Genomic DNA, 20,127 nt, shown 5'->3' with positions numbered 1-20,127 from the left:
TAGAGACAGGGTTTCACCGTGTTAGCCAGGATGGTCTCGATCTCCTGACCTTGTGATCCGCCCGTCTCGGCCTCCCAAAGTGCTGGGATTACAGGCTTGAGCCACCGCGCCCGGCGAATGTCAGGACTTTATCATTACAGAACCTCAGAAGATTCTGCCTTCTATCTTACTGTAGAACATTCAAATGTTGGAATCTTAGAGCTTACGACTCTAGAAAACTTAGCATCTCTGATCTTGGAATGTCAGACTCTAGAACGTTAGAATCTGGAAACTCTAGATGTGCAGAATTCCCAGAATTCCCAGGTGCTCCATCAACTCTCTGACATTATCTAGTTCAGGAATGGCAGGGTGGTGGCCCCTTGGCCATCTGGTCTATGGCCACCTTAAAATCATGATGCTTGGGCCGGGTGTGGTGGCTCATGCTTGTAATCCCAACACTTTGGGAGGCCGAGGCAGGTGGATCGCCTGAGGTCAGGAGTTCGAGACTAGCCTGGCCAACATGGTGAAAACCCATCTATACTAAAAGTATACAAAGTAGCTAGGCATGGTGGCATGAGCCTGTAATCCTAGCTACTCAGGAGGATGAAGTAGGAGAATCACTTGAACCTGGGAGGTGGAGGTTGCAGTGAGCTGAGATCGAGCCACTGCACTCCAGTCTGGCAACAGAGCGAGACTCCATCTCAAAAAAAAAAAAAAAAAAAAAAGATGCTCTAAAAAACAAACGTAGAATCTGATTGTGGGCAAGTTCGTGGTCTCCACTTAGCTACAGCTTTCCAACCTCAGCTGCATATGCGTATGTGGACACATGCTCCCTGTTACATTACACTTGTGCTTTCCATTCTCACATGACCTCCCTGGTCCCCAAAGGCATTTTAGTTTAATTTAATTTATTTATTTGTGAGACAGAGTTTTGCTCTTGTCACCTGGGCTGGAATGCCGTGGTGCAATCTTGGCTCACTGCAACCTCCACCTCCCAGGTTCAAGTGATTCTCCTGCCTCAGCCTCCTGAGTAGCTGGGATTAGAGGTGCATACCACCATCCCAGCTAATTTTTGTATTTTTAGTAGAGACGGGGTTTCGTCATGTTGGCCAGGGTGGTCTCGAACTCCTGACCTCAGGTGATCCACCCACCTCGGCCATCTCACTTCGGCTGGGATTACAGGTGTAAGCCACCGTGCCTGGCTGGCATTTTAGTTTTCAATCCCTAATCTAGTACCACCTCTTTATTTTCCAGAAGGGGAAATAGACTACAGGGGTCTGTAAGTAAAGAAGGGGTTCGAGAACTCAGGGTTTCTACATTTACAGTGGGGTGGGTGAGGATGCCCAGGGGACACTCACTCTGCATGGCACAGCTGGAACGGAGTGAACTGGAGCTCCAGGTTCAGGCAGCTCTCTGTAGGGAGGGGCACAGGCACGTGAGCATGGGGGATCTGCCGGGGACCCTCTCCCTCCTCCCGTCCACGCCTCACTCACGGGCAATGGAGTCAAGGTTGTACTCAGAGCCGGGCTCATAGTCGCAGTAAATGTTCAGGAAGGGGCTGCCCTTGTCCCCTGAATCCTGGGGGAGGACACGGGGTTCAGGGGAGGGCAGGGGTGGCAGGTGGGATCTGGGGCAGCTCAGTGGAACTTACCATGTGTGTAAGGAGGAGGGCGAAGGGAGGTGGAGGGGGCTCTAGGTACCTTGATGAACGTGATCCCCACAACCAGACCCCGCTTGGGGGGTGACTTGTTGAAAGTGTCAATGGAGACAATCTCCGCGTCCACTGGGAGGGGAGAGTTCTAAGTTCAGTGTCAGGCAGACTCATGACTCCGATCTCCCAAACATGGTGAACTCTGGCCACCGCAATGATCATGCCCTCTGGTCTGAGTCCTGACCACCATCACCCGACCTCTGTTCCCTGCGTACCAGGGATCCTGACCTGTAAGTCTGAAGAATCCTGAAACCCTAGGCTCATCCAGGCCCCAACTATGCCTGCCTCCTGATCCCAGTGACCCCCTTAAACCACCCCGATTCCATTCTCCCAGCACGGTGACCCGGCTCAGAGAGAGCCTCAGAAGCCTTCTCAACACCACGTTCGAAGGCCCCTCCCAGCACCATAGCGCCACCAACCGGGAATGTAGTTGAACTGCAGCTCCTTGGCCACTGGCCGGATTTTCTGTCGGAGGTCTTGGTAGCGGAAGCCGAGCACCTTGCCTTTAAGCGTGGCGGCCAGCAGCTCACCGCGCCCGCCGGCGCCGCCTGCCAGCCCATACACATTGCTCTGCGACGAGAAGCGCGTGAAGCTGTCCTCGCGCAGCGGACAAGGCCCCGCGGCCACGGCCGCCTCCCCCATCACGCCCCTCAGTTACGCACCCTCTCCGCAGCCCCCGCCGCGACCCGCACTACCCGACCTACGACTCTCTAAGCGACCTGAACCGCCGGGTGCCCGGCCGTTGCGCAGGCTGATGACGTACAAGAAGCTGCTGGCGTTGCCCTCTCCCAAGATGGCGGCCAGATTGCATGCTCGGGTCGCCCAGGCGACTTTGACCCACTGCGCCTGCGCACTCTTCTCCTTTCCATTTCTGGGCCAAGTGGCTGCCATAAGGAGTCTGTGACTAGAGATGGGAGGTGGCGGCCACGGCTTCTCGCTCTATGCTGTGTGGAAAGTCGAATCATCATCATCGTAAAACTTAATATTGCCCTTATGTGCCAGGAACTACTATAAGTGCATTCCATATAATTTATTAAAAATTTGCAAGGGGGTGGAGGTAGGTACTTAAATCCATTTTACAGATGAAGGAATTGAGGCACAGAGGGGTAAAGTAACTTGCCTAAGATCACACAGCTAGTAACGAGCGGTCAGTACTGGAAACCAAACAAGGTAATTCCACAGTTCACTTTTTTTTTTTTTGAGACGGAGTCTTGCTCTGTCACCCTGGAGTGCAGTGGTGCGATCTCAGTTCACTGCAACCTCTGCCTCCTGGGTTCAAGCGATTCTCCTGCCTCAGCCTCCCAAGTAGCTGGGATTACAGGTGCCACCACACCTGGCTAGTTTTTCTATTTTTAGTAGAGATGGGGTTTTGCTATGTTGCCCAGGCTGGTCTCTAACTCCTGACCTCAGGCGATCCACCCGCCTCGGCCTCCCAAAGTGCTAGGATTATAGGTGTGAGCCACCTTGCCCGGACCATAGTTCATAATCTTAACAGTATCACCTTTAAAATAATGAATACATTCTTCTTGACCCCAAGGAAAAATGATCCAGCTATAATAACCAACTCTTATCGAACACCTACTTGGTGACAGTCATGCTGGCTCTGATCATCTGACTCCTCACAATTGTTCTGCAAGGGCCTACTGTTACCCTCCCTGCCGGTTCACTTATTCAGGATTCATTGAGCTTTTACTGTGCCTGGACGTCCTTTGCAGATCTATCTCACTAATCTTTGCAAGAAAGAAACCTCTTCAAAGGGGTTTATTTTCCCAGTTTACAGAGGATGAAGTGGAGGCTGGGAAAGAGTAAGTCCACTGACTGACTCTTTAGTGGTGGGGACAGGATGTAAACCAGGTGTTCCCCACTCTGGGGCCTTCAGGGGTTCCTATCCGTGCTTCTTTGTCCCTAGAAGGCCACGAAGGTTTGGGTACTCTATGCACATGTGTGTGTCATTTCCAGAAAACATGGGTTGGCCAGCTGTCCTGGACACCTCGAGCACACACAGACTGCAAGCTCCATGAAGGAAGCAGCTGATCTCCCTTGATCACGGTCTTATCGCCTGTACCTGGACCACAAGACCTGACACAAAGCAGGCATTCAGTAAATGTGTCAAAAATCACAAACTACGTGCTGAGCATGTAAGAGACAGCAAATGGAAAGTTCTCAAAGGCAGACTGGATAAAGGAGGTGGCAAGAAGGAATTTGTGACGATTCCAGATTTCTGGATGTGGGGAGAAGTTCCTGGAAGGTAGTCTGGGAATGCCATCAGTGCTGCTGTATTCCCAGGGCCTGGCATGCAGCAGATGCTTAGTGAATACTTGCTGAAGGAGTGGCACATGGGTCTAGTGCCACTTCAGCAGTGCGTTTCCTTCAGGCGTCTTCCCTCCCTAGTAACCTATAAGCCACATGTTGAGCGGATGAATAAAAAAATGAAGTACAGGTTAGGAAGGAATCATTCTGTTCAGAGGTTTCCAATCCTAACTGCACACTTGAACCACCTATGAAGCTTTAAAAAGCAAACCAAAACAGGCCGGGCGTGGTGGCTCACGCCTGTAATTCCAGCACTTTGGAAGCTGAGGCAGGCGGATCACCTGAGGTCAGGAGTTTGAGACCAGCCTGGCCAACACGGTGAAGCCCTGTCTCTACTAAAAATACAAAAATTAGCTGGGCTTGGTGGCACACACTTGTAATCCCAGCTACTCGGGAGGCTGAGGCAGGAGAATCACTTGAACCCGGAAGGCAGAGGTTGCAGTGAGCCAAGATTGCACCACTGCACTCCAGCCTGGGCGATAGAGCGAGACTCCATCTCAAAAAAAAAAAAAAAAAAGAAAAAAGAAAACAAAAAACAAACAAAAAAACAAAAAACAAACCCAAAACAAAAGGGTAGGAAACCTCAGTCAAACCGTAATTTATCAGAGTGCGGCCCCAGCCTGGATACTTTTATTTTTGCGCCATGATGCCTAATTTTTGTATTTTTAGCAGAGACAGGGTTTTGCCATGTTGGCTAGGTTGCTCTTGAACTCCTGACCTCAAGTGATCCACCAGCCTCGGCCTCCCAAAGTGCTGGGATTACAGGCATGAGCCACAGCACCCAGCCCCAAGCCTGGATACTTTTAATGACTTTAAAGCATAGTCAGGGCTGACCATCACTGATTCAGGTCATGGATGGCAGAAACAGATTCTCACACTATCCTTCAGTCAGTGCCCACAACGGGGGCAGACATGGTAATCAATCTTAGGTCTCAGGAGTCTGCTGCCATTATCAATGGACTGGAGCTGTGGGAGGAGCTGCAGGGGACAGAGGAGCAGGGCAGGTGTCCGGGAATTTGAACCTCGCCTGCACTTCTCTAGGCTTACCCGGCTGGAGCCCCTCTCCCAGGAGCGTACCCTGGTTTCCTAGGCAGCCCCTCCTCTGTGCAGTTACTGCCCCTGCTCACTTCCTGACACTTTCCCATCATGCCTGAGCACTGAACCTCCTCCAGCCCGTCTCCTCCATGGTGAGGGGCCCTGCGCAGGGCAGGGTAAAGCACATGCGTACCAGACGGGTCCCCCAACATGCACATTGTGGAGTGTGGTGGAGGCAGCTGGTTCCTGCCCACCTTTCCCGGGCAAAGGCTCCTGCAATCTCCTCCCCCACTCCCCAGACCCACTCGGGCCTCAGACTCTGCCCACCAAAGCCGCTTCCTCCCCCGTCCTGTGACAGATGGAACAACTGTCAACGGGGCGTTCAGCCTTCCTGCCAGGGAAATGTGGACATGGGAGATTCGGCGAGCTTCCACCCATTCTCATCCAAAGCAGTCATGAGGATTGTCACATTCGACCCTCCCACTGGCTCTGAAGGGTGGCATCATCACCATGCATCCCAGTTGAAGAAACCAAGGTCCCTGGACTCCAAGAACCCAGAGAAAGTTAGATCAAGATGGGCGCTCTGGGACTTCCAAGCCAGAGCTTCTCCCCAGGCCCACCATCCCTGGGTATCCCCAACCTAGAAACCGACCCAGCCCACATGTGTTTCAAGGATGCATACACCCAACCTCCCAAGAGCTTGCCCAGAGTCTGGGGGATGAGGAGTGTGAGGAGAACGGGTGACCGGCCCAGGGGCAAAGTGGGTAGCAGAGATGAGGAGGAAGAGAGACTCATGCAAAAGTGTTGTTTTTTATTTTCTTTCTTGGGCCAGCTGCAGCTTCCAACCAAGAAAACCTCAAAGCATTAGGGAAGGAGCAGGTGTGGGGCTGGGGTCGGGGACAACCCCCTAAGCTCCAGGGCGTGGGGTCTAACCTGAGAGGTTGGGGCTGCAGGAGGCTGGGGGAAGCTCCCAGAGCTTGGGGGAAGAGGAGCTTGCCCCCAGTAGAGACAGCAAGTCTCAGCGGCTACATGTGCTTTAGAGCTTGGCTGGGGGACAAAAGTGGGAGAGACAGAAACCGGCCTCATGAATCAGCTGGTCAGGAGATGGGGGGCCAGATGCTGACCCCAAACCCCTGGCAGCACCCCTAGCAAATAGGTCTGTATCAAAGATTCTGTACAGCTGGTTTTGGGGGTGAAGGGCACCTATGGGGGCTTAAATAAATGGGCAGGGAGCAAGGGATGAAGCGAGAACAGAGGGTGACTGTCTGGCCAGCAGCCTGGGCCTCTGGTGGCCCCGCAAGCTGACCCCCGCTGCCACCTGCCCACTGTGGCCTGCGACACTCCCCAGGTGGGAAAGGAGGGAAGCTCTCCAGCAAGTCTCGGCCCCACCTCTCTCTAAGCAGATGGGACAGGAAGACGGGCGCTGGGGGGCTGGGTGGGGCTTAGCGTAGGTCCTCCTCGTCGCCCTGGATGGTCTTCTTGATGCGCAGCAACATGGTGGTGAGCCACTGGTCCAGCCGGGAGATGGAGTCATATTCCTTCACCTGAGGGCACACCAGGTGATGGGCTGGCCATGCTCCTCCCTGTTCCCAACCCTGCAGCCCAAGGGCACTTGTCCCAAGGTTTTCAAGATCTGTCCCTGTCACCCCAGTCTCTGAGAAGGAGCAGAGGGAGGGTTCGAGGCCCCGACTCAGCCAGGGGAGCTCCCTCTTGTCTGTCTTGACTATGCTAGGCACAACATTTCCCTTGGGGGAGAAAGATTGTAGCTTTAAAAAAAAAAAAGGTCCAGTATCCTCATTGAATGGGTGGGAAACTGAGGCCTGGAGATACGGAAAAGGCTACTCCTGAGTGCCATGGGGCATGGGGGAAAGAAGCCACGGCCTGCTGGGCATCTCCTCCCTCAGCTCCTGGCTGAGTTGCCACCCACTGTCTGGGGCAAGAGGAACCAGATGGCATTTGCTCGCTGTCCTCAGCTAGGGGCTTCCATTCCTGAGGGGCACCTAGGGAGAAATTTTTGACATGTGCCATTAGAGGAGCGAATCAGGACCTGAGCCGGACGCCACTGAGCCCGGGAACGCTGGGAACAGAGAAGGGGAAGGGAGAGAGAGCCACGTGGGCGGCTCCACCAGGCAGAGGGAAGCTGGCGCCTCTCCCGTGTCCTCAGCTCCACTCTCCTTCTCACCCCTTCCCTCCCAGTCTGTGCCTCCTGGGTGCCCAAGGCAGCTACTGTGAGTCTCACACACTCAACTGGGGGACTCAAGGAACCCTGGTCTTCAGGCGCAGACAGATGTGGCTCTGAACACCAGCTCTGCCCCTGAGGTGCCAAGGCCACCATCTATAAAATGGGGAAAACACTCCCTGTACCTCTTGGGGCTACTTGTGAGGTTTCTGGGGTGACTGGAGAAAGAAATTCACAATGGGCTGGGGGCCAGATAAAAATGGGTGAATGTCAGGGGAGAGCGTGTCTGAGAAGGGTGGCTTTCCTAGGGGACTCATCCCCGTGAAGGGGCCTGACCCCCATGCGGGCCACTCACCGACTCGGTGTAGCTGTCCACATTCTGCTCCTCGTGGGCCTCTAGCAACTTCTGCAAGCAAATGGCAGAGAGGGGTCTGGGGTCCAGGCTGACCTGAGGTCTGGCCTGGATTAGATGAAAGCACACACTATCTGTATGCCAGGCCTGGGGCTGGGGTTTCCTGAGGACTCTCAGAGGGTCAGTCCGTGTGGGTTAAACTGGGGACGGGTAGGGGCGTGTTGCAATCCTGCTGCCCTACTCATCAGAAACGGCTTGCTCTCAGGGCAACCTTACCAACATAGAACATTACACAGAATATGTGTGTGTGTGGATATGTGGTGTGTTTGTGTCTGTGGTGTATTTGGTGTGTGTGTGGGATATGTCATGTGTGGTGTGTGTAGTGTGTGTGCAATGTGTGTGGGGTATGTGGTGTGTGTCGTGCGTGTAGAGTGTGTGATGTGTGTGGTGTGTGTCGTGTGATGTGTCGTGTGTAGTGATTGTGTGAGGTATGTGTCGTGTGTGGTGTGTGTGTAGCATGTGGTGTGTGTAGTGTTTGGTGTATGTGGTGTGTGTAGTGTGTGGTGTGTGTGTGGTGTGTGGTGTGTGTAGTGTGGTGTGGTGTGTGTGTTTGGTGTGTGTGTGGGATGTGTGTCATCTGCAGGTGGTGTGTGTGTGTGTGTGTGTTCACCCAGCCACCTCGAGCTCCAGCACTCCCCAAGTTGTACTTTCTTTATCTGGAAAATGGAGACTCAAATGGCCAAAGAAAAGAAGAGAAAACAAAACAAAGATACCCTCTGAGAACCACTGGACAGGTCTTGATGACTGTCCCACCTGGAGCCCCGGCCACCCCCATCTGGGGTTCGGGAAGGGGGAGGCCGGAGCACCCAGTACTTACTTTCATCAACTTGCATTCCCGGGAATCAGAGAAAGCTGGGAACAGCTCCTCATACTTCTGGACAGCCAGCTGGGCAGCAGGGAAGGGGAGGATGAGTTAGTAACAAGAGGGGCCTCAGAGCTGCTGGCCTAGCAGCCAAGGGGACTTGGGGATGTCTGGTGATATTGAGTCAGCTCTTTGCGCCCCGCCCCTAGCCTCAGGTGTCACCTGGCTCTGTGTGTCAGTACCTTCCCGGAGCTGAGCTCAGCACCAGCCTGGCCGGCAGAGACGGCTGCAGGGAGAGGTGGGTGGAGGGGGAAGGTTCCTCAGACAGGTACCCACTGCCTCCTCCCACCTGGCTCAGCCGGGGCAGGGGACAAATGAGCACATCCTCCATGGCAGGCCTGGGGCTGGTGCTTCTTGAGGACCCTGAGAGGGTCAAATAACGGTGAGCCCCCTTTTGAAAGTGAGGGAACAGATCCAGAGGGGGCAGTGACCTGCCCAGGGCACGGTGAGACATGGGGTGGGAATGTGAACCTGGTCTGACAAAGCCCAAGCTTTTGCCCACCACCGGTGCCCACAGCAGAGCAGGGCTCTATGGGGTGTGTGTGGGGGGTGTGTGGGGCCATCACCCCAGGCCGTGAGGCAGGCGGTTGGGCAGCCAGGGACACCAGGAAATCCTGGACTCTGCGCTTCTGCCAGGCAATGGTAGGAAAACTCCAGTCAAGCAAAATCTAGCACCAACCCTCCAGCTCCTTCCCTCTGGCCACGTCCCCTCCCACTGCCCTCTCTGACCCCTCTTTTGCCAAGCACCCCGAAAATAGGTGGGCATGTGAGCTACAGCCAAAGTCGTGACAGCGGGAGTCACAAAGATCTGGAACACTGGGACTACAGGTCCCTAGCCATGTGGCCTCAAACAAGGGACTCTCGTCCCAGCCTCACCACCTTCACTTGTAAGACGAGGTGACAATGGTGCTGACTTTAATGGGATGCAGCGAGGATTCAAAATGTGCACCCATGAAGAAAAGAGCACTAAGTGAGGCAGGAGCTGGACCTGCAAAAGCCTCCAGGGCTGGGCGGGCAGGTGACTCCAGCACAGAAACACAGCTGTGAGAATCACACTTCTCATCCAAAGGCTGCCTGGCAGGGGCCAGACGTGAGGGAGGAGCGCATCCCTCTTGGGGGGCAATAGGACCTGGCCTGGCACGGTGGTCCGGTGGGCATGGGGCGCGCTACCTTGGCGTTGAGCATGTCGATGCAGAAGTGGCAGAGGGCCGCCTTGAAGAAGTAGTCTTTGGCACTGTACTTGAGGAGGGGGCTGTCCATGGCATTGGTCCCCACCTGTAGCCATGGGGAAGTGGCACTGTGAGCTCAGGGCAAGCAGCCAGAGGGCCAGAGCCACTGCCAGGCACTGGGGGGCCAGCTGGGAGCTGGGTCCATGTCCCAGGGTGAGGCCGTTAACCCAGGACTCCAATGGCAGGGAGCCAGGGACTGGCTTGGGGAGACCAGCGGCCAGTGCGTGAGCGACCGAGACGAGGGTGTGATGGTGGCTGGGTGGAGGTGGAGGCTGTAGCCAGGTGTTCGAGGGCTCCCAAGAGCCTGAGACAGTGGGGAGGCGGCGGCCTGGCTGTCAGAACCAACAGGAAGCTGGCACGGCAGTGGGCAGAGGGGCGGCAGGAACATGAGAGGTGGTGCCCTCCCTTCTCTCCCTGGGGGCCAGCTGCCTGCCTTTTTCTTGGCCATCACCCAGGGCTCCACACACACTGGGGGGACCCCATGTGACACTCCCTCCCTCCCACTGTGGATGAGGACCATCGTGCCATGGGGTGGGGTGCCCACAGCCACCCTGGGCCTCTTGGCAGTTCTTCCCATTGCCTCCCTCTGGGTTCTTTAGCCAGCCTCACTCTAGGCCCCTCCAGGAAGTTCTGCGAGGGCTGTGGGAGGGGCACAGCCAGGGAGCCGGTGCTGACACGGCATGGAGTCGTAGGTGGAGAACGTTCAGCCAGACTGGAGATGGGGTGGGGGGATGATATGGCAAGGGCTGTGCGGGAAGAGGCAGAGGGCGAGCCGGGGGAGGGGTGGTTCCAGAACAAGGCGCCAGGGCTGAGGAGGAGGCACAGGCCCTGGGAGGGGGCAGGGTGGGGGCCGCCATCCCCACCTGCTCGTAGATGTCAATGGCCTTCTGATACTGCTCCAGCAGTGCGGCATAGCCAGCCACCTTCAGCAGACACTTGTTGGCTGAGCTGTGTGGGAAGGAGGAGTGAGGGGAAGTGGTGGCGGTCCCCGCGGGGCTGGGGCAGGCAGGAAGGGGGCTACCTGTTGGACTCCTCGCCTTTGTAGTAGTCCGCGGACTGCTCGTAGTGGGCGATGGCCTGGGGAGACACGGGGGATGGGTTCCAGGGGAGGGCAGGGGAGGGAGAGGAGGTCTCCATGAAGCTTCCACACCCTTCACCCTGCCCACCTGGGACACAGCCAGACCCCGTTCTCCAAGCTCTGCCAGCGCCCCATGCCCCCTTCTCGGTACTCAGATACCCGAGGACTCCCCTGGTGGGAATAGAGAGCAGCGCTGGTCTTGGCTGCCAGTCCAGGCAGGGCCCTGCTGCCACTCACCTTCTCAATGTCTACCAACTCCGTCTCATAGATCTCAGCAATGGAGATGTGGTGCTTGGCTGCAATCGTGAATCGGCCCTGGAGGGGACATGGGAAGGGGCTGCCTGTGACTCATGACCTGCATGCCCTGTCCCGCACCCCTGCTGACCCATGACCCTTCAAGTTCCCACCCCTCAGCCAGGCCTGTGAGGAGGTATGAAGAAAACACTGAGAGGAGGGGGAACACAGGGTTGAGAAGGGACGGCCCCAGCACTAGAGGCCTGGCTGTGCATGTTGGGCTGAGCTGGTGACCTTGGACAAGCCACTCCAGAGCCTCAGCCTAATTCCATCCAGTCCATGAGGGCACAGATGGTGTGACACCGGAGAGGATGTGAGCACGAGCACTTGGCCAAGGCCCTGGCCCTTAGGAAGCCTCTGATAGCAGCCAGAGAAGCGGAAGGACAAGCCCAGAGTCACTTGGCAAAAGGATTTGGAGAAACCAGGATGGGAGGGAGGGCTTGAGACCCCTGCCCAAGAGTACTAGCTCTGCCCCCAGGCCAACACCTACCTGTCAGCCTCTCCCATGCACACCCAGAGCTCCCCAGGGAGGCCTCAGGTTCCGAGGGGCCTCGCACCTTCCATCCGCCTCCACCCAGTGTCCAGGCGCTTGCCTGACTGCTCTGCACCAGGGGCTGGTCCAACGCCACCCCCTTGCTGAGGGCAGTAGGAAAGGGCAAGGTCCTGGGCTCAGCCAGACCTTGTTTTGGGTCTCAGTGACTCCTGCTTATAGCCACGTGTCCCTGGGCAAGTCATGTCACTCGTCTGAGCCCCTCTCCTCCACTATGGAATGGGGATGACAATAATGCCAACCTCACAGGGCTGTGGATTAAACCACCCTGCAGTGTCTGGCCTAATAAATGGCAGCTGCTATTATTGTTCTAATCACAGTCATCCCTGCAGCACTGTCCTGAACACAAGGGGTATGGCTCGTGCCCCTGCCTGAGGTTGGAGAGCTGAGACAGACATGGCAAGCAGAGAGGCAAAAAGGAGCTGGCCAGGCGTGGTGACTCACGCCTGTAATCCCAGCACTTTGGGAGGCCAATGCGGGTGGATCACTTGAGGTCAGGAGTCCGAGACCAGCCTGGCCAACATGGTGAAACCACATCTCTACTGAAAATACAAAAATTAGCCAGGTGTGGTAGCACACGCCTATAATCTCAGAGGCTGAGGCACGAGAATCGCTTGAACCTGGGAGACAGAGGTTGTAGGGAGTGGAGATCACACCACTGAACTCCAGCCTGGATGAGAGGGATCCAGCTGGATGAGAGGGAGAGACTCTGTCTCAAAAAAGTAAATAAATAAATAAATAAAGAGAAAGCACTGACAGGAGCCCTGGCCTGGGTGGAACCCTTCACTCTGGCTCCGGTTGGTAGCTGCCCATCTGGTCTGCATCTGTCATTGGCAAAGCCCCCTGGGACAGGACAGGTGGTGAGCCTCCTATGGGCTCTGCCTATCCCTGTGGCCTGCTGCAAGATGCTTATCAAAGAATACAACACTTGTGGGAAGGCTAGGCAAGGGAAAGTGCCGGACACACTCTCTCCGGTAACCCAATTTCTTTTTTTGTTTTGAGGCAGGGTCTTGTTTTGTCACCTACGCTGGAGTGCAGTGGTGTGATCACAGCTCACTGCAGCCTCAACTTCCTGGGCTCAAGTGATTTTCCTGCCTCAACCTCCCAAGAACTAGGACCCCAGGTGCATGCCACTACACCAGGCTAATTTTTTATAGAGAAGAGGTCTTGCTATGTTGCCCAGGCTGGTCTCGAACTCCTGTGCCCAAAAGATCCTCCCACCTCAGCCTCCCAATGTGCCAGGATTACAGTCATGAGCCACCATGCCCAGCTCAATAACCTAAGTTCTATGAATGAAGACCATGACTGCCTGTGCAGTGAGGGGGCCGTCAGGCTGGTGGGGAGCTGGGTGAAGACCCAGCCAGCCCAGGCCAGCTCAGGTGGCCTAATCCCCCCAGCTCCCACTTCCCCCTCCCCAACTGGTTTGGCCGCAGAATAAGAACAGTGCTGGGGGTGCTGAAGGAGGGGACGCAAGGCCGGGGCAGTGCAATGGGACCCGAGGGGCATCAGGACAAGCAAGCGGTCCTTACCATGTCTGTGTAGATCTCGATTGCTCGCATCAAACAGTTAATGGCCTCTGGAGAGAAAGGGAGGTGGGAGGAGACATGAGAAAGTGAAGTCGTTTCAGCAGAAGCCGAGGAGAGGAGGCGGACACAGCGCACCTGGCTGCCGGCAGAGAGATCAATAGGCACTCAGAGCTGCCGGGGCTGCCGCACACTCTCAAGGGGCTGGGAAGAAGGGGACGGAATCCCTGAGCCCTAGGAAGTGTGTTGAGAGGGCTGACTCTGTAGACTGTGACTTGCTGGGCACATGCTTCAGAGGGAGTCCTACTCCCCTCGGGCTGCCAGGATGCTACCAGCTTCCCATAACCCCAGGGACAGGGCACAGCAGTGCTCGGCCAGGCTGATGGCCAGACTCCCACGGGTGTTTTAAGACAGACCTGCCAAGGCCCTGTTCTTGAAGGACTGAGCTGCTGGCAAGAGGAAGAGGGCATGGGAGGCAGCCAAGCCCAGCATCTGAGGTGGTCTTGGAGGCAGCAGGGGTGCCATCTTCTACCTGGGCTCTGCCACCATCTCTGCAGGACCCTGAGCAGCTTCTGTCCCTGCATCAGGACCTGGACCTCTGGCACGAGGAGGCTGGATGTCATGAACACCGAGCCCTCGGTGTGCTCTCCACTGCCCCCTTTTCCTCATATCTCAGCAGTTGGGAGCCCTCTGCTCTCAGTCCCTTTAACCTGGCCCTGCCACCCACCAGCTCCTCAAAGGTTTTGCCAAAAAACCTGAACACACCAGGATGGTACTGAGGAAGAACTGGGCTACCTTTGTTGTACTATCTCTTGCAAGATTTTAAATTTGGGAAAGGCTTTTTTTTGACAAGTTATTTGGAGGAGAGAGAAACGCATGAGTGGGAGGCATTTTCTAGCAGATAGAAATGAGCTCTCAGGGGGTATTTTTTAAGAACACCATTTTAGCGCATCTCAGGAGGACAGGGGTGTTGTGGGGAGGGAGGCCTGGGTTGGGGAGAGGGAAAGGCAGGGAGCCTGGACAGGTCACAGGGCATGGGCTCTGAGCTGCAGCCTGGGCATCTGAAAGTTCCTGGTCACCATGGGGGTCTCCATGGTCACCCATGCCATGTTCACCTGGGATGAGGGTGCTACCAAGAAGCGCTGGGGCTGGGCAGCTCTCAAGGGGCTCACGGTCTGGATGGGACTCCCAACCCCCTCCATGGGGAGGCATCTGAACAGAGGCTCTTAGTCTCAGGCCTGTGGCTAGGCTTTCAGGGATTCCAACCCCTCCTTCTGACATGTGAACAGTGGGATCCATCAGCACTGCTCTGGGGACTGGGGTCTGTAGGTTTTGTCCAATTCGAAAAGACCTCTGGGGATCCGAAAAGGACTGACAGAAGGTACAGCACTCAGTCCAGGTTCCAGAGCTGACAGACAAAGACTGTGGCAGCAGAAAGAGGGAAAGGTGGCAAAAAGGGGGCAGAGGAGGAGGACGGGGAGAGAACACAACCTAAACCTGGCAGTTTGAAGACACACACATCCTGTCATCGGTGGGCCCAGAAGCAACGGCTGAGATGGGCCATGCTGCAGAGGAGGGGAGCAGCAGCTGGAGTGAAGTCAGCGGTCCACCTTGCCCCGCCCCACCTGGCTGCAGTCTCCACCTGGTGGCCCCGGGCTGCTCACTGGTTCACTCTCCTGGCCAGGACACCAACCTGGCACCCTGCGGGCTGAGGCGGCAAAGGCTGCTGCTCTGCAGTGAGCAGTGCGATCTATAGCTGCCACCTGGGCCTGCTGGCACTGGCTTTGGAGCGCCTACTGTTAGCATGGCACAGCCCTTGCAGTAGCAGCAGGGAGACAGCTTACCCCCGGGCAGCAACACGGACTCACAGGGTTAAGTCTCCTCCATGCCTGGAAAGCGGCGGACCACCAGCAGACACGTGGGCCAGCTGGCTCCTGGACGAGCTTCTGACACACTCATGACTGCTACTCTTATCTCTGGTCACCAGGCCTTGTGCACTCAGACAGGTGGAGCAACACCCAGCTCTGTGGCCTGGCCCCTCCTGCACCCACCCACAGAGGGCTGGAAAGGGGCTCGGAGCAATAAAGCCCAAGTTGGGGAGCTATGGCCCTGGCCACTGCCCATCCCCACAGTCATTCCTACTAGTGATGCCCAGCTTGACTTCTGCCTCTCTGAAGCCCTTCCTGGTTACACTTGGCCATCTCCTCCTTAGTAAAATGGGGGCAAATCACAGAATGCACAAAGAAATCAAATGGGTTAAAAAATGCCAAGCATCTGGTATACAGTAGGAACCCAGTAAATGGCAGCTAGAGTGGAAATGGGGGACAAGCAGGGGCTGGGCCGCGTCCCTGCCCCAGGTACACACACTGCCCCCCCGTCCCAGCTATCAGTCAGGCTCGGGAATAGGCCTCCTTGGCCCGAGTCTGCCCTGAGCAGCAGCGGTGGTTGGGTAACTGAGGAACCAATAACACATATGAGCATCACCCTTCCCCACCCACAGCCACCAAGGTGGCAGCAGGCCACCCTCTATAGAGGGAGAGGAAATCGGGAGCCCAGCCGGGCCTTAGGCACACTCCAGCTGCCACCTGGGGGCAGGTCCTTCTGGACAGAGTCCTGGAGGAAGTGCTGACCCAAGACAGAGGACTTCTAGGCTGCCGAGACCAGTGATGATGAGGGCCCCAGGGAGCCAGCCACCTGCTCGGGAAAGCCAGGCAAGGTTCCAAATTGGGCCTCCAGAACTGTTTCACAAGGCACCTGGCCAAGGGCAGAGGCTGTGGGGAGCCCAGGGCAGGCAGGGGCCCCTGGACTGATGAAAGCCAAGGATGCCCTGACTGGAAGTTTATCACACACACCAGGTGCTGCGCTGGGCATGACTGCATCATCTCACAGTAGTCTTTGCTTTAACAGATGAGGAAACAGAGGCCCAAAAGACTGACTTGCCCAGGATCACAGGGAAGGCAGGGTCCTCCCAGACCACTACCACCTGCACTGCTGAGCCATACACAGCTGCTACATGACATTCTCTGTGAGGTGGTTTTTTTTTTCTTTCTTTCTTTTTTTTTTTTTTGAGGCGGAGTCTCGCTCTGTCGCCCGTGCTGGAGTGCAGTGGCCGGATCTCAGCTCACTGCAAGCTCCGCCTCCCGGATTTACGCCATTCTCCTGCCTCAGCCTCCCGAGTAGCTGGGACTACAGGCGCCCGCCACCTCGCCCAGCTAGTTTTTGTATTTTTAGTAGAAACGAGGTTTCACCGTGTTAGCCAGGATGGTCTCGATCTCCTGACCTCGTGATCCGCCCGTCTTGGCCTCCCAAAGTGCTGGGATTACAGGCTTGAGCCACCACGCCCGGCCTTTTTTTTCTTTTTGAGACAGGATCTCACTATGTTGTCCAGACTGGTCTTGAACTCCTGGGCTCAAGTGATTCTACTGCCTCAGCCTCCCAAAGCACTGAAATTACAGGCATGAGCCACTGCACCTGGCCTTCTGTAAGGCCTGACTAGCCTCAGACACACAGCAGCCGCTGCCCTTGATGCCAGTGTGCCCCCTTGCCCCACTGGGAGCCATGGCTGGGGTGCACATCTTTAGGCTGTAGCTCTGGACACTGCACTAACACCCCTCCCTGCTCAGCACCACCTCCCCAGGGCTCTGGACATGGCACCTGCTCTCAGCTCTAGTCAGGTGAGGCTCTCCTCTCAGAACTGCCCCCTTTTTTCCCCGAAAGATCTCCCCTAGCCAAATTCACCCCCTCCTAGCCTCAGCTCTGTGCAAGTTGGCCTCTGTGCCCTGGATGTGGCATCATCTTTATACTTTCCTGCCGGTCGGAGTCCTCAGCCACCTTCTGAGCTTCCTAAGGCAAGGGAAGGGCCACATCCAGACTCCAGGCCCACACCCTGCAGAGTCTAGCTGGAGAGCTAGAAGAGCTCAGATCAAACACAGGGGAGGGACCCCACCATATCCCACTGCCAGGTAGGGCTTGTCTGCAGGAAGTGAAAAGTCTGCTGAAAGAGCAAACGGCACTCACTGTTCTGCAGCCTGGCGCTCAGTGCTGCCCCACAGTGTCCTTCTAGTCACTCCAGATGAGGTAGCAGCTGAACATCACAGATGCTAAGACAGCGCCTCTAGGCCAACCAGTTTCCCAGGGAGCAGAAGGAAAGGCTTGGCGGGGCAGCTTAATGGAAGGTATGGAGACTTTCTGGGGTAAGTCAAGCTTAAAACCAACCCAGGGTCTCCCTGGGTCATCACTGCATCACCCACGCAGCCTGCTGTGGCCCAGTGCTACCAGCCAGGCAAGCTCCACGGCCCACCCAGTTACAAGGCTGCTCCTCCGCCTCTTGCCAGGCCTGAGCCCCACCATGTGACCACTGAGGTCAACGTGTGAGATGCCCGGCTCGTGAGGAGCAACCGGTTAGTCTAAAGACAAAGAGCTACTGGTCAACACACAAATTCATCCTCGTCTGCGAACTAATGTCTCAGATCATGACAAAGGGGTATGCCAGCAGTTCCCAAACACGGTGTGTGAACCAGTGCTCGCTGATCCATGGAGGAAGCGCCCTGTACTGCTGCAAACCTGTCTTCTCTTGGGAAGGACAGACCCTTATTCCAAGATTATATAGCTTTTTACTTTTTAAAGATTTATATATTTTCCATTCCCCTGAGATGACAGTGACAGTAGATGGTCATTTTTAAAAACTGCCTGTGCTTTCTAATTAGCAAGCTGTACCTGGCACCAAGATTTTAAGAAATAAATTAAAATTCCCGCCCCATACAAACACTGGGCTGGGCTTCCTCTTTAGGAGGCACCCAGGGGGACAAAAACTGTTTTCTCACCATGAGTCAGCCCCAAACTGGGCTTCTGTCCCTAACACACTCTCAGTTTAAGTAATTTGTTCTCTGGCAACTATATCTCGGGCTCTGTTCTCTCTAATTCCTCCCCAGGATGTAGGGAAGCCAGGTTGGGCTAATTTCCGCTCCTTTTTCGGCAGCAACTCCTACCTGGCTGGTCTCAGAAATCCCCCCCACCCTTGCTCCCTTCTGCATGTTAATTCTGACAACAGAACAGATTTTCCTCTCTCCCCGGCAGGCGGTGGGTCTGCAATGGAACTCCCACTCCCAAATACTCTGGGCTTGCGAAGGGGTGATCAGCTGCACCGACAGGGTAGACAGGGAGCGGAGACTTGAGCAGGGCGCGAATGCCAACCAGAAGGAAGGGAGCCAGTTCTGAAGTCAACGCTTACTCTACCTCACGCGCATCCCTGCCAGCCTATCACATGTCGGCCATTGGAAAAACCAGAGCCTCCAGGAAACCTGAGGACTCGATGCAGGGTGCTAGGACGGCGCTTTGGGCCAGGCAGGCAGCCCCTGTGGCCCACAGAGGTCCTCACCTTGGGGGTCAGCTTTCTTGAATGCATTGCCGGCGTCCACAAAGCAGGTGGCTGCGTCGTGCTTGCTCTGGAGCTGCAGGTGCAACTGCGCAGCCTGGCAGAACGCGTTTCCAGCAGCTGGAACAGAAGAGAAGGGCGGTCCCGGCCTCAGTGGGGCTCCACACTTTATGAAACCACAGAGACACTGCCCTGGGAGGTGGATCGGGCTCTCGAAAATGTGGAAAGAGTTCCCAAGACAGGACGAGGGTGACCTGAGCAAGCCCAGACTGAGGCCTAGACCTCAGGTCTGCTGGCTCCTGTGCTGAGGCTCCTGGTGGTGTGCCTGACGTCTCTAAGGGCGGCAGGAAGCTGCCTCAGGGGAAGCCCCTGAGCCCCAGGTATATGAAAAGAGAGCCAGGGTAAGCCCAGGTAAAATGCCATATCCCTAATCCCAGCTATGCTGGTATTCCCAGGGCCACCACTTCTAAAGATCCAAGGAGAAGGCAGGCAGAGCTGAGTTGGAAAGGATATAAAACAGAGTGAAGTGGCCTCCTGCACCTCCCATCCTGGGCAGTCCTCCCTAGGGGAGCCTCAAAGCACAGTGCCCAGAACCACCACTAGAAGGCAAAGTACAGGTTAAATCATGGGGTGGCTTGGGAGGGGTATTTTGGGAAGCAAGGGGCAACTGAGATTAAACCACATAACACCTTCCCATCTACTCCCCTTTCCAAGTCCTGTTTCTTTCTCCACAGCTCCCCAAAGCTCTTCCTGATTCTCCCAACTCCTCTGCCTCTGTTCACATTGTGTTCCCTTCACTGCAGATCCCCATGGACAAGGCACCTGCATGAATTGTGAGGCTCATGGAGTTGGGGTCGGACAACACAGAGGTGGCTCCCTCCAGGAGCTGCACGTCCAGAGAGGGAAACAAGATGTGGACACCAAGAATGAGTACATGCAGACCAACGCCCATGGGCAGAGGGCAGAAGAGACCGCGCCTGAAGCCTCATCTGTCCTGTGCTCATCCGCACACAGTCAGCTTCTGTGGGTCCCAAGCCATTCTGCCCACACATCTCCTAACTGACGTTTGGGAGGCAGCAGTGTCTCTCCTCCTCCTCGTGGAGCTGACCACCTCCAGCTCAGTTCTGAGGCTTCTCCCCTTCATTCTCCTCCAGCTGAATCTGAGTCAGAGTTTCTGAGCTGGAAGAGGACCAGGAGGCCTGGCCCCATCCTCTTAAGTTTCGAGCAGCAGAAGAGACAAAGCCTTCCAGATTATCACTATATGATTTCATTATTATTTTCAAGAGTTCCAAATTTGAGCATAAAATTACAGCCAGGCGTGGTGTCTCTTGCCTGTAATCCCAGCACTTTGGGAGGCCGAGGTGGGCGAATCATGAGATCAGAAGATGGAGACCATCCTGGCCAACATGGTGAAACCCTGTCTCTACTAAAGATACGAAAATTAGCTGGGCGTAGAGGCACGTGCCTGTAATCCCAGCTAGTTGGGAGGCTGAGGCAGGAGAATCGCTTGAACCAGGGAGGCAGAGGTTGCAATGAGCCGAGATCGCGCCACTGCACTCCAGCCTGGTGACAGAGCAAGACTGTCTCAAAA

At 55.7% G+C, this 20,127-nt stretch overlaps 2 protein-coding genes across 3 annotated transcripts in view; both read right to left on the bottom strand.

Annotated features, from left to right (window-relative positions):
• Positions 1 to 2,449, bottom strand: part of KPTN (kaptin, actin binding protein) — a 12,487-nt gene extending 10,038 nt beyond the window's left edge. The window contains exons 1-4 of the mRNA XM_031934887.1: positions 2,110 to 2,449; positions 1,680 to 1,762; positions 1,473 to 1,557; positions 1,337 to 1,392 (exon numbers count right to left, since the gene is read on the bottom strand). Of these exons, the coding sequence (XP_031790747.1) occupies positions 1,337 to 1,392; positions 1,473 to 1,557; positions 1,680 to 1,762; positions 2,110 to 2,332 (447 nt within the window). The 5' untranslated portion in view covers positions 2,333 to 2,449. The remainder of the gene's footprint in view (positions 1 to 1,336; positions 1,393 to 1,472; positions 1,558 to 1,679; positions 1,763 to 2,109) is intronic.
• Positions 2,450 to 5,826: 3,377 nt separating this feature from the next.
• NAPA (NSF attachment protein alpha) overlaps positions 5,827 to 20,127 on the bottom strand; it is a 27,168-nt gene continuing 12,867 nt past the window's right edge. The window contains exons 3-11 of one of the 2 annotated variants that reach the window (XM_023182230.2): positions 18,540 to 18,656; positions 13,169 to 13,215; positions 11,033 to 11,110; positions 10,739 to 10,794; positions 10,581 to 10,665; positions 9,659 to 9,763; positions 8,444 to 8,512; positions 7,570 to 7,620; positions 5,827 to 6,579 (exon numbers count right to left, since the gene is read on the bottom strand). In XM_023182230.2, coding sequence (XP_023037998.1) covers positions 6,478 to 6,579; positions 7,570 to 7,620; positions 8,444 to 8,512; positions 9,659 to 9,763; positions 10,581 to 10,665; positions 10,739 to 10,794; positions 11,033 to 11,110; positions 13,169 to 13,215; positions 18,540 to 18,656 — 710 coding nt within the window. In that variant the 3' untranslated portion in view covers positions 5,827 to 6,477. The remainder of the gene's footprint in view (positions 6,580 to 7,569; positions 7,621 to 8,443; positions 8,513 to 9,658; positions 9,764 to 10,580; positions 10,666 to 10,738; positions 10,795 to 11,032; positions 11,111 to 13,168; positions 13,216 to 18,539; positions 18,657 to 20,127) is intronic. The other variant, XM_023182232.2, reaches the window with a different exon arrangement.

This window comes from Piliocolobus tephrosceles, chromosome 21 (assembly GCF_002776525.5).
Source record: "Piliocolobus tephrosceles isolate RC106 chromosome 21, ASM277652v3, whole genome shotgun sequence".
Classification (NCBI taxonomy): Eukaryota; Metazoa; Chordata; class Mammalia; order Primates; family Cercopithecidae; genus Piliocolobus; species Piliocolobus tephrosceles.
The sequence above is the reverse complement of the archived record's forward strand: the minus strand, read 5'-3'. Positions and strand labels throughout refer to the sequence as shown.